Here is a 16,289-nt window from a genome sequence, read left to right on the forward strand (position 1 = left end):
GCGCAGAGCCTCCCTCGCCTCCTTCAACGCGGTCCCGGGGCTCCCCGCAGGGGTTTGGGGTCGGGGCTGCTGCTGCTGCACGAGCCGGGGCTTTGGTACTTGCTGCCCTTCATTTCTCCGCATGTTTTTCCCGTTTAAGGCAGCATTCGCACCAAAATTTGCAGCTGTTTTGCAGGAAGCCTCAGCAGGGTAAGAGCTGGGAGCTGGCCTCGGTGGGTCCCTTCCGAGGGGAGATGTGCTGCGGTCTAAGCAGCAAAGCTGCGGTTTTGCTACCGACGAGCCCTCTGTAAAAAGCTAAGTACAAGCTCTAAGGGTAAAGAGGAGTGCGTGTGAGTCAGAACATTGATTTTTGAGGGATTTCGTTTTACATGCCCAGCTCCTTCCAGCTCTGCGATGATGACTTGAGCAGGTCTGAGCCCTTCCTCACAAGCTCTCCCCAGGGCTGTCCGGGACAGGGACGGGGCAAAATCAAGGACGAGACACAGACTGGGCTCACTGTACACCAGGGAACAAATGACAACATCAGAGAAAAAAAAAAAAAAAAGCACGTGATGACTTTTATTAATTTATTTATTTATCGCTTCGCTCTTCTTTCAAAGGTCAGCTGCGGTCAGGTGGCTCAAAAGAAATGTCAGTGAAGAAGGGCTGAGGACTTGGGCTAAATCAAGGAAACGGGGGGTTAAAGACAAAAACGGGGTTAAAGACAACTTACGGAGGCTGGGAGCTTCCCAGGCAGCTGGGGATGGGTAAAGTCAGGCTGAGGTATGGGGGGGAGCTGGTAAGGAAACCTCTGAGCTGCCAGTGAGGATTTTAGAGACCTTGTAAAGAACAGGGAAGGTGTCCAACCAGGGGCAGGACAAACACCAAGAACATCTTTTAAATAGGGGATGGGAGGACTCAGGGAGTTACATTCCCAACCAACTTCAACTCCTGAAAATTTATTGAAGAGGTGAACAAAATCCTCTTGGAGGCATCCACAAGGTGCCAAGTAACAGCCAACGTGGTTTGGTGCAAATCACACCAAACCAGCTTAGTTTTCTTCTGTTTAGAGATTTTAGTAAAACTTCTGAGACCGGCCAATGTGGCACACTGAAAAGTGAGAAGAGAAACGTGTCCTCTGCCAGCAGCCGTCAAACGATCACGTTTTCTGCAGATTTGGTACAACTCCGTGTTTTCACTGGCGTGGGCGATGCTGGGCGTCGATTTCCAAGCGCGGACAGGACGCTTTGGAGAGATTTTGCAGAAAATCAACGGGAACGGTGTGGAAACAGGAAAGGTTGAAAGAAAAAGTGGGGGTTCCATCCAGGGCTGCGGGGAGGGGTAAGAGCGATCTTCAGATATTGGAGGACTGCTGCAAAGGGAGGGGACCGGCCTGGTTTATACAGCGAAAAGGAGGGAGGATGAGAATTTCTGGCCCTAAAACAACAATAAAGATTTAGATTAGAACTTAGCCATTGTAAGAGCTCGAGGACAATAAGGCTCCAGGATGATTTATGTGTGTATGATACAGAATTGCTTCTGCTGGAGATCTCTGAGAACAGATGAGCGCAACATCTGCCCGGAGCAGTTTACAAGCTTTAATCACGCACAGAGGATGCCGGGGTAGCCCCTGACCACCTCTTCCCGAGCTGTTTGCTGGCATCCTGGGGGCTGAAATTCCTGCAGGGCCACAGGCTGGGAGGGAAGATGAGGAAGATGAGGAAGAGGCAGGGTCCGGGCTCACCGGGCTCCGTTTCTCTCCGCACTGCTGCCCATGAGCAGAGCAGGAGGGCAGAGTGCCCGGAGCAAATAAAAAGGGGAAAATGATCAACTGCAAGCATTGCCATGCTTCATTTGCTCCAAACGGTTTCGGAAATCATGTGTGAAAAAGGTGCAGGGAAGGTCAAAGGAGTTTTCCACACCAAGCAGAACTGCCAAAAATACCCCGAAACGTCAGGTTTGGCACCGCGCACGCCACGTATCCCACGGGGCAAGAAAAAACAAACGTGACTTGAGGCAGGAAAAAAGTGCTCCAGTCACCAAGAGCGTTCTTCCCTTGCAAATTCTGCACTGCCTGATTAAAACCAAGTCCCGGGGAAGTTTGATTTTCCCTGCAGCAGAGGAGCAGCTGCTGCTTTGGCTTGGAGACGGAGACGAACGCTTCCTGAGCCTTTGTTCCCCTTCCCTGTCCCACCCCTTCCACACACGCGATGGGGAGAGCTCAGCGAGGTTTTGTGCAGCGCGGGGATGCCCTCAGCTATCACACCTCATAAATATTGATGCTTCCAGTCCCTGCACCATTTGCAATGCAGGAAACACCCAGGAGTGTCTGCTGTGTTCTCTGGCTTAGCTGATTCTGTCTGGGGATTTGTTTGCTGCTTGTTTTTATTATTATTATTATTATTATTATTATTATTATTATTATTATTATTATTATTATTATTATTATTATTATTTATCATCATCATCATCATTATCATTATTATCATTATTATTATTATTTATCATCATCATCATCATTATCATTATTATCATTATTATTATTATTATTTTATTTTTTATTTTTACGATTGCCTACTGCCATTTATTTGACAACACACAGTGGATTTAGCAGCAAAGAAAATCTTCTTTCGGATTCAAGGTCTCTTCCCTTCCCTGGAACCATCCCCTACAGCCCTATAGGGTCACACAGCCCCATGCAGCATTCACACGAATAACGACCAGGTCATAGAGACATCGTTTTAAAGAGCCAAATCCCTTCCACTGATGGTCCAAAAGAAATTTTATTTTTTCACAAGTCTATACAGTTTAGGGCAAATTCAATATAACAATTTTGGGTTCTTTCTTATTACATTTTGTAGGCCTTTTCCTGTCATAACCCTAAAATCAATTCCTAGGGTTTGCAGGGCTCTGTGCTCAGGCATTTACATTTCCAACGACAAGGAGAATTTCCTATAAAGGAAAATTTCTCGAAGGGGCCAAACATCTGCGGCCCACCTGTGAGGATGAACGCCCGCAGGTCTCTGGGACTGCCGTGGCCGTACACCGAGGAGAATTTCAAGTACCACGGAAGTGCGGTGGCTGCAAAATAAAATAAAATAAATAAAAATAATAAATAAAATAAAATAAAATAAAATAAAATAAAAATAAAATAAAATAAAATAAAATAAAATAAAATAAAATAAAATAAAATAAAATAAAATAAAATAAAATAAAATAAAATAAAATAATAAAACCCCAGAATGGTGAAGGTTGGATGGGGTCTCTGGGGGTGCAGCCCCACCACCAGCACCTCCTGGGAGAGCTCCCCAAGCCCAGGGCCGTGGGTTTGGACACCCTGCTGGGGCAGGGAGGGGACAGAGCACCCAAGGGTGCCCCCAGCCAGCCGGGGGGGCTGGGATTTACAGGCATTAGAGGCACTTCTGAGCTGCTGCTGTGGGTCCCTGACCTTCACCACCACCCAAGTGTCTGCCGTGTGTGTGCCTTTGCGCAGGCAGCTCGCATTAAATCCCGGCTCAGATTCTCTCAGATTCTCCCCTGCAACAACCGCCCCTCCTTGGGGAGCCTCCGGCGCTGCTCTCGGGCTCTTAAAGCTGCTTTTAGTGTCCGCGGCCCAGACCCCTGACCAGGCACAAGAGCATCAGCCCCCCCCGGGCAGGGATAATTGCTCGCAGAGCCGTAGCTGATGCTTGCGGTGCAGGAGGCAGTGAGATGACAGTGACGGGGCAGTTTCAGCCTGGAGAAGAGGAGACCGAGAGGGGATCTCAGCAATGTGTATAAATACCTGAGGGGTGGGAGGCAGAGGGGTTTGGCCAACCTCTTTTCAGTGTTTTTTGGGGACAGGATCAGGGGTAATGGGCACAAAAAGGAGCCCAGGGAGGCTGTGGGGTCTCCATCTCTGGAGATATCCAAGGCTCGTCTGGACGCCTCCCTGGGCAGCCTGCTCTGGGGAACTGCTTTGGCAGGAGGTGGTGGAGCTGCTGCTGCTCTGGTGGGGGCCCCAGGAGCACTCAGAGGGCACAAAGGGCACGGAGCTCCCCCGGTGCCGTCCCTGAGTCACCATGAGCTGGCTGCTCTGTGTCCTGAGTCACCATGAGCAAGCTGCTCTCCGTCCCAGCTCGCCCGCTGCTAAAATATCACGGAGGCTTGTTGTCATCCTTGGGAAGTGCCTCGAGATCTGCTTCTCATAAGGGACTAAAAGGTTTTTACTGCTTGGTGGATGTTGAAGCATTTCAGCACAAGGGTGGCTGCAGCCGCAGCGTGGCCTTCCCAGGACAAAAGCTGGGCACAAAACCTGGATTATCGGAGAGGTTTGGGAGGGTTTGGTTTTGTTTCTTCTTTCCCATTCCTCGATGCTCTGATGACACCCTGTGGACTGTTCCCTGCACTACGGTAGCTGCGCAAAGACCCAAAAACTTCCTTTTTCTCCCCAGCGGCTTTCCTAATCTTTCCCTACACCTTTCTCTAGCGACCTCCTTTTCTTCAGGCTGTTAACTCGCTCGTTAATGGTTTTAGCAAGGATACCGATATTATTTGGCACGTGCTGTTCTGTGCATCGCTCTCTTGCTGACATTAGTTGGTTTGGAAATAGATGGAGCAGTGACTTGGACCTCTCCACGAGCCACTTTGCCCACCCTGACACGGAGCTGTGACCTTCGGATGTCCCACGTGAGCTGTCCCCAGGGACCGTGGTGCTTTGTGACCTCCTCCACGGTGACATTTCCCCAGCTCTCCGCTCCGTCTGGCAGGATATGCTTCTCCCTCATCCCTTCAGTCCCAACTTCTGTGCCAGCAGAAGGGTATATAAATTATTTATGACTGTTCTGCCTCAAAATGCGTCGCCTGTTTGCTCGCTTGCTTCGTGGGTACATCCGCAACCAAGCGCCGATTCTTGCCGAGCGGCGTAGGCGGGGGCCAGCCCCAGCCGCTGGCCTCCTACGCCATTCCACGCTCATCTGGAGCTGGGACGTGCTTCCCCTCGTAGCAGTCTCCGAAGAAATGTTAGGAGCAGGAAAGAAGCAGGAAAAAAATATATATTTCTCCTCTGAGTGCTCTGGGTGCTTTCCTCCATTTGGTTTCACACTGAATGCGAGCAGAGCCACCCCAAAACAGCTCGATGACAGCCCTGGAGGTTTCAGTGGCAAAGTGTCAGGAGCTTTCTGGCAGCAGCAGCAATATTCCTGGAGACCTCCTGAATGGCATTAGGTTCGGTTAGCATGTGGATGGAGTTTGGGGTGGCCGCAGGGCTTATGGGGAAGATGCCAGACCTAGGAGTGCTCAGTTTGGGGAAAAAAAACACAGTCGGTGTTCTGACAAGGTGATATTGAGGAAAAATCTTGGTTTAAAATGTAGGGTGAATTTTATCAGTGATAGCGCGATAAGTATAGCAACAAATAGCTTTGGAGTGCCCCCTTCATCTGTCCTTACTGGGAGATGGAGACGGTGGGTGGAGAGCCAAAGGTTTGCCACAAAGCTCAGCGGCGTGCCGGGGCCAGGGAGGGCTTCAGACCAACAGGGACCAAAAGGATGGCTCACGTTGCTCGCAGCCTCATCCTTCAGCTAAGTTCGGGACAGAAGAGAAAAGCACTGCGGCGACTTCCCCTAAAAAGGGAGAAACAATACCTGGGGGCTCTGCAGGCTGCCCTTCCTCTTTTTGTGCACTTTGAGGGCACGGGAGGAGAAGTGCAGCTGCCGGAGAGCAGCCCCGTGGTGCAGCTGCATGGGGGCTCATTGCTCTCATGGTTCAGGATCCGGACCCGTCGGCTGCAGAAACTCGCACCTGGCGCTTGGTGCATCACGTCCCACGGAAAGGGAAATGGAGCTCGCATCCTTTCCATGGAAACAGAACAAAGCGGTCTTATTGTTCGCCGTTATCGTGCACGGCCATCTCGTGTGCGTGAGCGAAAAGCCAGAGCTGCTCTCATGGCTCCCTGATTTTTAGGGTGCTGGTGCAAGTCGTGGTACAGGTGGGATCATCGCTCCGAGCTTTACTTTGGAAATGAACCCACACCCAGGACGTCCTTCTCTGTATTTTGGATAGCAGAAGTACACTGAAAGTCGTCTCAGTGCTTATCGTGCTCTGGGCTTGTGCTCAGCAAAGACTGCTGTGATTGCTGAGAGGAATGTGTGGTTACCGGGTGATATTCAGATTATTTTCCTAAACAGAGTGAAACACGGAGATTTCAGGTAAAGCCTCTCACGAGGAGTCATACGGCCACGGCCAGTTCAGTGACTCTGCACTTCCAAGCAGCTTTTGTCACTTAGAGCCTGCCAGCACTCTCTGAACAGGGTCTCACATTTTGTTTTTTTATGTTTAATGCCAAATTTGCCTATTGGAAGATAATCCTTATTGCATGGGCTTTTAACTAAGCAGAGTGACGCAGCAACGAACCAAAATCACTGCATGGGCAGATATCTTCAAGGTAAAGGGAGGATCCCAAGGGATCGTGAGGCAGCTGGAGAGTTCAAAGCTGAGTTAACAAACTCTCCCTTGTCAGTCCTAAACACCAAGTCCTTCCTTCAAAGGGAATCTTCTCCTTTTCTCTGCACCTATCTCCAGGAAAACATGAGGGCTGAAGCCAAAAAAAGCCGCTGACAGCCTCATGAGGCAACGTATGGTGCTAAGATCCCGCTGTAGGCACTCAGGGGAGACAGAAAGTAGCTGGCTGAGCAGCTGCTGAGGGAGAAGAACTGGTGGAAAACCACGGCAGGTTTTGTGCGTCTTTGTCCTGAATTCTCTGCAGTACTGCAAGCTTCAGGAGTGCGTCGTGCACCGAGGACACCGGAGCTTCCCCAAAGTCTCACCCCATAGAAAAGGAGGGGAATCAACCAGGAAAAAAAAAAACGGCAAAGGGGCCTGAAAACTGTTGAGGAGCGTGGGGAGATTTTTGAGCTGATTCTGCAAAAAGCCTGCCCGGATCTCCCTGGGTTAATGCTTTGCCTAACCAGGAAAGTCCGAGCGGACCTGAGCTGGTTCTGTACAACCACAGCTCAGGCATTTGCATTCCTGGCAACGCAGCCATCCTGCCAACAGGTAACAAGAGCCAAGAAGACAAAACACCACCCTGGTGAAGTGTCCATGTCATCGTTCTGGTGTTCATTCAAGGCTGCAGTCAGTGCTTTGCACAAAGATTTGGGTTCCTGCTTTTTGTATCACTTTCAGAACTTAAAATAACCATTGCGAAGCCCTAGCCACAGAACCATCCCCCACGACAAAAAGCCATCTGCTGGGTGTTTTCACTGAGCAGCCTGACATTTGCATGTTCTTTTTCCTGGCTGGAAGGATCTACCTGCAATCAGCTCACTGAATCCGAGTTTAGAAATAGTATTTAAACTGCCTCATCAATTCCGCTTTAATATTAATCCCCGCTTAATACGTGCTAAACATTTAAGCTTAAAGCTACATGATGGCAATAGCCTTGTTCCTGATTTTTATGACGTGGGATAGTGCTGGGTCCGTGCAGCACCAGGATGGACTTACAATGAACTGTGCCTCACTTCCTCGTGTACAGCTTCGAGAGATAAAATTAGACCCGAGGAGAATGACCTCTGAGAGCAGCTGGCCAACCAAGCTACTTGCTCGGAAGCGTCTCTAATAAGCTGTAATTTGGGCTTCAGCTGTGACACGTTCTGCCACGCTGAGATAAATAATCAATTAAAAGAAGACAGAGGAATATGTAGATTTTTTAAAAAATACCAACAGCTCAGTTCTGTGCCTGGTGCAGCTGCTTTTGAAGGACAGACGTGCCGAGAGCAATGGTCCTTGGAGAAGCACCCAGTGCAGTGCAGCTCCCACTTGGCTTCCAGGGCTTTGCTGCTTTTCCTGACACACCAGGACCAGAGAAGAGTCCTTGCACTGTCAGACAAGCTTCTTGCCTGCTGTGTGCAGAGATGTGGTGTGGAGCTGACAAAAGTGTTGCCCTGAGCTCCCAACACTGCCCACGGGGCTGCCCTGAGCTTGGGTCCAACTCCTGCTGACCAGGAGAACGGGGCTGCAGGACGGGGCTGTCCTTTGCAGGGCGTCTTTATTGCCAAACTGATTTTTATTTTATTTTATTTTATTTTATTTTATTTTATTTTATTTTATTTTATTTTATTTTATTTTATTTTATTTTATTTTATTTTATTTTATTTTACTTTATTTTACTTTATTTTATTTATTTATTTATTTTTTCTGCAGAGGAAAATAAGCAAAAATCTTTAAGAACATAAAGTCTGAACATAAAGTTCTGAACTTCGAGATTACCACCTTGAAATTGCTTCAGCAGGCATAATCGTGGCAGGGAGAGCAGGGCAGTGTATGTGCCAAGCAGGGGCTCTATAGGCTCTCTGCTACGCAGGCTGAAGCAAGGAAAAATTAAAAAAAAAAAAAATAAAATATATATATATATATTTATTTCTACTATCCAGTTTTACTAGCAGTTGAGAAAAAGAGACTTTACAAAATTAATGTTAACTTGCTAGTCTCACAACTTGATTTTGTCTTAAAACATTCCGCTGTACCTTTAAAGCCCATGATGATGGAGAATAAAACTGGATAAGAATTTGAGCTTCAATATTTTAATTTTGCACACGTAAATACGTTCCATATAAAATAACCCCAGAAATCAAGGTTGAAAAATGCGCAAAGTGTGTCCTAAAATTCCACAAAGTATGAACTAGCCACGTTTCGTTTTTTGCTAATTTTTTGTTTGTTTCTTTATCTGTAGCTGTTTTTTTGTTTGTTTGTTTGTTGTTTTGTTTTGTTTTGTTTTGTTTTTGTTTTGTTTTTGCAGATAACCCTGCTGATAAAACCTTTGTCTCTAAACAGGCAAACCCCTGTGCTGGCGGCATTTTGCACTTAGCTGGGCACAAGTGCAAATCCAGGACAAGTCGAGCTTTCAGCTGAGAGCATCGTGCACAGTTCCTGATGAACACTGCCAGAAGGAAGGTAGAACTGAAGGCACCACCAAAAAAAAACAAAAACAAAACAGGATCACTTATACTGGTTCTCTGAAATCCAGGATCGGCTGAGGTCTCCTGCCAGGCTATATATGCGTGCCTAATGCCATAGTGAGCTGTGAGGGAAATGAGATTCTGATCTTTGGGTAGAAACAAAGAGAAACAAAATTGGCTGTAAGATGGCAAAGACTGAACCCCATCCGAGATACCTCGGGGGGACGGAATTTATCTAATAGGTTCCAGGATGGATCAGTGCATCATTTCTCCTATCCTAGCCGAAACCAGGACATTTCTATAAATCCTCATCTTAATTTCTCCTGTTTGGGAAAGCGAGAGGGAAGTCTCGCCTGTTAACAAAGCACACGGAGCGCATGATTTTCATAGAATCACAGAATTCTAGAATGGGTTGGATTGGAAAGGACCTCAGAGATCATCTAATTCCAACCCCCTACGATGGGCAGGGACACCTCCCACTCAATCAGGTGGCCCAAAGCCCCAGCCAGCCTGACCTTGAATATTTCCAGGCATGGGGCACCCACAGCATCTCTGGGCAACCTGTGCCAGTGCCTCACCACCCTTTGAGTAAAGAATTTCTTCCTTATATCTCATCTAACTCTACCCTCTTTTAGTTTAAAGTCATTACGCCTGGTCCTAGCACTGGGACCAGGAGTTTTATTTTTTAATTTATTTTTTAAGTTTATCTACTGGCTGCAGTTCTAAAATTAGCTTTATGCGCCTTGGCTCTGTGTGCTTTCCATGGTCATCCGGACGAGGAAACCATGCTACGGTACATGTAGCAGTAATAATAAGAAAAAAATACATGCTGCGGTGACTCACGCCTGTTTATGTTTGTTTTTCCTCTGGAAGATGGGCTTTCAGGCTCCAGAGTGCAAACCAGACAGTGGCTACTGACTTGTACAGGGGCTTCTCCTCCCAGAGATGCCAAAACTGAGTTTGCCAAAAGCAAGCCAGATGTAAGGCTGAAGAAACACATCCTGGCCCAGCTTTGCTTCATTTCATATGCATCGCTGGGTGCCAGTGCAGGGGGGATGGTAAGGAGAGTAGTATACAAACCTATCTTTGATTTTAGACTTAGAATAGTGTGGGAATGTTGTAGACAACAGCTGTAGGAACTGTGCTTTGGTGACATGAGCAGAAAGAGTCTTCTGAAAGGAATTTTGATGCCTACTCCCATCAGTCCTGATGTTCCATCCATTTATTCCATCCCAGGAACTGGCTGGGATGAAGGAAGGCCACTAAGAAACATATCTAAGGGCTGCCTTCCTAACAGCCAGTGTCAAATACCAAGAACTTTCTACTTGTATGGCAGAATTCAGATCTCTTAGCCAAAGAGCAAAATTGCCCTGTGACCTCGGAGATACAGCACATGTTTGGGGAGCAAAGATTATCAAAGCACAAAAGAAGAGACAACAGATAAGTATGGGTGACAAAAGTAACATTTTAAGGCATAGAAATAAGTTTATGTGAAAAATCAATCAAATGGACAGTGGAGGCTGATCAGCGGAGGCTGATCTTACTGGTTGAGTGCATTTGGGGATATATTTGTGTGTTAGATGATAAGTGTGATAGGATGTGAAAGCTGCTGAAAATGAAGAGTGGGATCTCTTTTTTACATAAGTGCCTATGAGGAGCTACACGGGGAAGATCAATTTTGGATTAGAAAGTGATGGAAAGAGAACGGATGGATATAATCAGGGCATGACTGCATCGTTCACAGCTGCAGGGGGAGATTTTGCAGTACCTGAGGTTGGGTATGTGACAGCCTGGGCGAGATTTATGTTTGACTGAGAGGAAAGCTGCTACATTGGGTATTTCACACAGTCAAAATCTACAGGCTTTAGATGTAGCCTGGCTGTGCAGACCCAAGTAAACAGCCTGATTGAAGACTTCCCTGAATTTATGGTCAAGACACTGGTGATATCCATGGTGACCAAAACAGACGGCGGGGCAGAGGGCCTGAGGGTGTGTTTCAGTTGCATTGGGCCTGGTTGTTGGCTTCTTACCCATGAGGAGATGCAAGACCTGGACTGAGGCCCGAGTTAGGACCAGATTTACATCAGTGTCTGCATGTGAACAATTTGATAGTGTGGGGGTGTCAGCTCCAGGAAACAGGGAATTCAGTGACACAGTAAGTTCCAAAGGACATCTTGTTGCTAGACTTATCATCATCCAGCACCCCCAGGCCCTTCTCCTCAGGGCTGGAAGATCTTTATGACAGCAGGCTGACTTGTAGCAGACGTTGGACCAGACTGCCCTACACTTAAAGGTGTTGTCAAAGATGAGGCAATGTGGCAGTGAGACTGGCGCTAACTTATTCTTTAATCTGTTCATTGAATCTGACCTCTTTGTCAGGGTAGAGAAAGCCCTAAGTGGGCCTGTGATTTAGCTCTCACTTTTGGGGAGACATTTGGTACCTGAACCTCTCTGGTATCTTTAATTGCTGGATGCTTTGCAGCTGCTGTGTGCATGACAAGGGTACCTCTGCTTCTTGCTGGCAGCTCCCAGCCACTGGACTGTGCAAAGAGTATAACGGTCATAGGGTAAAATCTCTTAGATAAAGATTTTTTAATTAAGTTTACATATCCAGGGATAAGTGCTCAACCATCCTCTTAAAAACTTCAGGTTTTGTGTAAATTTTTGCAGAAAATATTTTTGCTGCTGCTCTGTCCTTTCCTGCACGCAGGTGCTGTCAGGGCTGCTTGCTGCCGCTGCTGTCATTTGTCAGTCAAAAAAAGACAGTGATTAATAACTTCTGGGTTGCCTGACTTCCAGTTTGGAAATGAAAAGTCCTTCATCCAGTAAGTTAAGATTCAGAACTCCAGGCTTTACATAAATGCTGAGTGAAATAACATGATGGATCACATCCTAAATTGAAACAATTGATGGATGGTTACGCTACTGCACAAAGACATATGTCCTTAGCTCACTGGATGAACGACCTATTTTTATTTTACCCAAAATGTAAGCTTTTCCTTCTTTAAGACCCTGGAAGCTGTTATTAAATAAGTGAGAGTGAAGAACAGACAGCAGCATGCAGAAAGGTGCTGCATTAGCACGGTCCACCTCCTAACTGCCTCCGGGCCATTGCACAGTTACAGATAACACTGAGCCATGAGAGATGACAAAGGCAGCTCACGCAGTTCATGGGGACATGAGGAGCCCAGATAAAAAGGGCAGACGGTTGGGTATGAGCTGACAGTGCGATCTCCTTACCGACCAGACAAGTGGCATGCTGCCCATGGTAGGAGGAGCACCGCCAGCAGACAGGGAAACGACTGATCTCCGTACGCGTGGCACTGTTGGGACATCATGTGGAATAAAGTTTTAATTTGGTGTCCCCAAAGTTCAAGAGGAATGTGGAGAAACTGGAGAGAGCCATCATGGAGCTACTGAGATGTTGCGGGCCCTGGGGCAGATGGCCCACGAGGAGAGGCTGGGGCAGCAGGGCTGGTTTGGCTGGGGAAAAGGGGCACGTGGCAGCAGCCTACACGTTCATATGAAATAGAGTATCAATTCAAGAATTCATAGAATATCAATAGTTCATAGAATATCAAGTTCAAGTATCAGGAATATCAAGTTCAAATTCATATGAACATAGTTCATAGAATATCCCGACTTGGAAGGGACCCACAAGGATCATCAGATCCAAGCCCTGGGTCCCTAGAAGACCACCCAAAAATCAGACCATGTGTCTGAGAGCGTTGTCCAAACACTTCTTGAAGGGGTGTAAAGGGACGGGGTGAAGCTGTTTGTGGTCTTGGGAGGTGTGGAACTGGGGCAGTGGCAGGACTGTTTGGAGGTTCAGGCTGGACATCAGGAAAAACTCTTCCAGAAAGTGCAGCTCAGGGAAATTGTAACTCGCTACATAAATCCTGAGGGCCTCTATAACATCACAAGTTGGTACAGAAACCATATTACATTTCAGAAAAATAAATGAGCTGTAATTTTTCAGTCAGTTTTAGATTCTCTTTAGAGGTGGAAAGGCCTGGTTTGGCTCGGCCCTCTCACAGCCTCTGTGATTTTCTTCAAGGAGTTCATAATGTAAACTTGCTCATTTCACTCGAGGCTGGTTGTAGGACCACTCGTGCCTGGTTGTAGGACCACTGGTGCCTTCACATTTGTGCCCATTGCTATGTTTTGGCTTCCTTACACAACTGCTGCCTACATGCTTGTGGCTCACTGAGCATGAAGGTGCGCAGGCACCATCAGGGATGCGGGCCTTCATTTTCATCTCTGGCAGTGTTCACTATCACGGTGTCTTTCCCACACAGACACACACCATGGCTTCCCAACCTCCCTCCCCACAGAGACGGGGACACACGGTGCTGCCCGCTGGGTGAAGCCGCTCATTTTCCTGTGAAGCCATGGGGCTGGCCGGGCAGCCATTTTGAGGTGCTGCATGGACCTGTGTCCTTCTCAGGTGTATGACAAGGGCTGGCTTTCAAACAGTGTGATTATATAATTATATAAAAATTTATATAAAGATTTTCCATCCATGTCGCTGAGATTCACATTAAGGTGGAAATAAATGTGGAAGATGGCGTGTGTTGGGAATGCCACGTGGGGTTTCCAAGGGCAGAAATGCTTCGTGTGGGTTGAGAGAAGATGGTGGTGGGTTGTTGTGCTGGAGGAAGGGGTGGGATGGGGGCACTGCGGGCACATGGAGAGGGAAGGGGATGGACAAGGACCATGAGAGCCTGCAGGAGGGTGGAGGTGATGGTGGCGGTGAGGGCAGGGTGGCTGGGAGGCACTGGCAGAGATCTGGGGAGCCTGGGATGGTGATGGCCACCCTGGGTGGAGGGAGGTGGGCTGCAGACACAGGGGTAGCTCTGAGGGCACTGCTGGTGCCGGGGGGAGAACCTGGGTGGTGGCCATGGGGACATGGGACTGTGGTGGCCACGGGGACATGGGACTGTGGTGGCCACTGGAGGCTGGGGATGGGGAAGGTTGGTGATAGGTGGGCTCGGGGGGCAGCAGGGGCTGCGTGGGGAAGTTGGCATGGTGAGGGGACACAGGCAGTGGTGGCTGTAGGGACATGGTGGTGGCTGTAGGGACACGGTGGTGCCAGTGGCTGTGGGGACATGGTGGTGGTGGTGGCTGTAGGGACATGGTGGTGGCTGTGGGGACATGGTGGTGGTGGTGGCTGTAGGGACATGGTGGTGGCTGTGGTGTCATGGTGGTGGTGGTGGGGACATGGTGGTGCCATTGGCTCCAGGGACATGGTGGTGGCGGTGGCTGTGGGGACATGGTGGTGGCGGTGGGGATGTGGTGGTGCCAGTGGCTGTAGGGACATGGTGGTGGTGGTGGGGACATGGTGGTGGCTGTGGTGACGTGGTGGCGGTGGGGACATGGTAGTGGCAATAGGGACATGGTGATGGCAATGGGGACGTAGTGGTGGTGGCGGGGACATGGTGGTGGCGGTGGGGACATGGTGGTGGCCACCAGGAGTGGGGAGCTGGTGGCCAAGGGGGGGGTGGACTAATGGTGGGGGGGGGAAGGGGAGGTGGTGGCACTTGGTGGCAGGGGGGGAGGGGACCTGCGGGGGGGGGGGGGGGGGGGGTCAGTGGTGTGGGGGGAGGGGACTTGATGGCACTTTGCGGTGGGGGAGGGGAGCTGGGGGGGGGGTCAATGGTGCGGGGGGAGGGGAACTGGTGGCACTGGGTGACAATGGGGGAGGCGAACGGGGGGGTCAATGGTGGCGGTGGGGGCGGGGAGCTGATGACAGTTGGTGGCCGGGGTGGGGGGGGGGGGGGAGGGGAGCCGGAAGCCGTTGGTGGCGGTGGGGGAGGGGACCCGGGGGGGGGGGGGGGGCAGCTGGTGGCAGTGGGGGAGGGACGGGGGGGGGCGGGGGGGGCCGCGGCCCTTGGCTGGAGGCGGGGCGGGAAGCGCGCATGCGCAGGGCGAGGCCCCGCCCCCTCCGCAAGCCCCGCCCCTACCCACGGAGGCCACGCCCCCAGGGTAAACACACCCCAGGTGAAGCCCCGCCCACACGCTGAGAAGTCCCGCCCCCTAATTTAAATACCGCCATAAGCCACGCCCCTTTCACTCAGAAGCCACGCCCCCTCATAAAACCGCCCAATGATCTTTCTCGGAAGCCCCGCCCCCACGAAGCCCCGCCCATCTCCATAAGCCCCGCCCCCTCCTTAGACCCCGCCCCCCGCCGCGCGGCGGCGCAGAAGGGGGCGGAGCCCCGCGGCGGGCGGGTCACATGACCGCGGCCCCTGGGAGCCGGGCCCAACATGGCAGCGGCGGCGGGCGCAGGGGCCGGCAGCGCTCAGCCCTAGGGCGGCCTCCGCGCCCCGCCGGCCGCCCCCGGCACCGCTCCCGGCACCCGCAGCCCCGGTTTCATCCCGCAGCCCCCCCGCAGCCCGCCGCCGCCTCAGACATGAGGGAGAAGGGCCGCCGCAAGAAGGGCAGGACCTGGGCCGAGGCCGCCCGCACGGTACGGGGGGGGTGGGGGAGGCCTGGGTGAGGCGAGGGGATGGGGGCTGGGGGGGTTTGGGGTTAAACCAGGGGGGTTTTGGGGTGTGGGGGGGGTTGGGGTTAAACCAGGCGCGTCCCCCAGGAGGGGGGGTTAAAGCTGGGCCTGGGGAGGTGCAGGGGGACGGGCAGCTGCGGGTGCGGCCTGCGAGCATAAAATGTGCATAAATAAGGATTTATTTGGGTGTGGGTACTGAGCTGGGGGCTCTCTGAGCAGGAGGGGCCGTGCAGGGAATGATTTTAGGAGTGTGAGGTGTGGCCCGCAGGTGGGTGCCAGCTCCTCTGCACGTTCCTGTTTATATTTACATATATACCCATTAATACGTCTCTACCATAATATATCTATTTTCCTTTTTTTCGTAAAGAATGGCAGAATCTCCAATGCACAGAGCAAAAACGAGTGTGAAACTTTTTTCTGTTCTTTTCTACAACTTTTATGGTTGTAACCGAATGTCTTTCCACCACTGTGGCTTGCTGCTCACACTCCATCCACTGCTCTATTCCAAAAAGCCAATCAAAGGCTAAAGTACATACTTTAAAAAGCTGCACTGAACATTTTCAAACTGGAGGTGATGTGTTACCATGGGTCGTGTATCTGGTTTCACAGCAGAGAGTGCCGAAACAAGGAAAAGTTGAGCAAATGCTTGCCCAAACCCCCCTTTTGGCCAATATTTCTCTCTGTGTCTTCAGCAGGAGTGTTAAAATATTCTGGTCCAGCTCCAATTTCACCCTTTGAAAAGTTTCCCCGTGTCTCCAGCTTGAAATAACACCTTTTGGGGCTTTCTTGTAGTGGTTTGTGCCTCTGTGCTCGTTCAGGGAGCGAAGTTCCTCGCAGCTCCGCTCGTGGGGGGTGGAAGGAGCAGGAGCGT

The 16,289-nt window shown here is 50.2% G+C and overlaps 1 protein-coding gene across 1 annotated transcript in view; it reads left to right on the plus strand.

The window, feature by feature from the left end:
- Window positions 1-15,129: 15,129 nt before the first annotated feature.
- ASXL2 (ASXL transcriptional regulator 2) overlaps window positions 15,130-16,289 on the plus strand; it is a 100,819-nt gene continuing 99,659 nt past the window's right edge. Inside the window, exon 1 of the mRNA XM_068679109.1 lies at window positions 15,130-15,382. Within this exon, the coding sequence (XP_068535210.1) occupies window positions 15,149-15,382 (234 nt within the window). The 5' untranslated portion in view covers window positions 15,130-15,148. The remainder of the gene's footprint in view (window positions 15,383-16,289) is intronic.

The sequence above is a fragment of the Anas acuta genome, chromosome 3 (assembly GCF_963932015.1).
Source record: "Anas acuta chromosome 3, bAnaAcu1.1, whole genome shotgun sequence".
Taxonomy (NCBI): domain Eukaryota; kingdom Metazoa; phylum Chordata; class Aves; order Anseriformes; family Anatidae; genus Anas; species Anas acuta.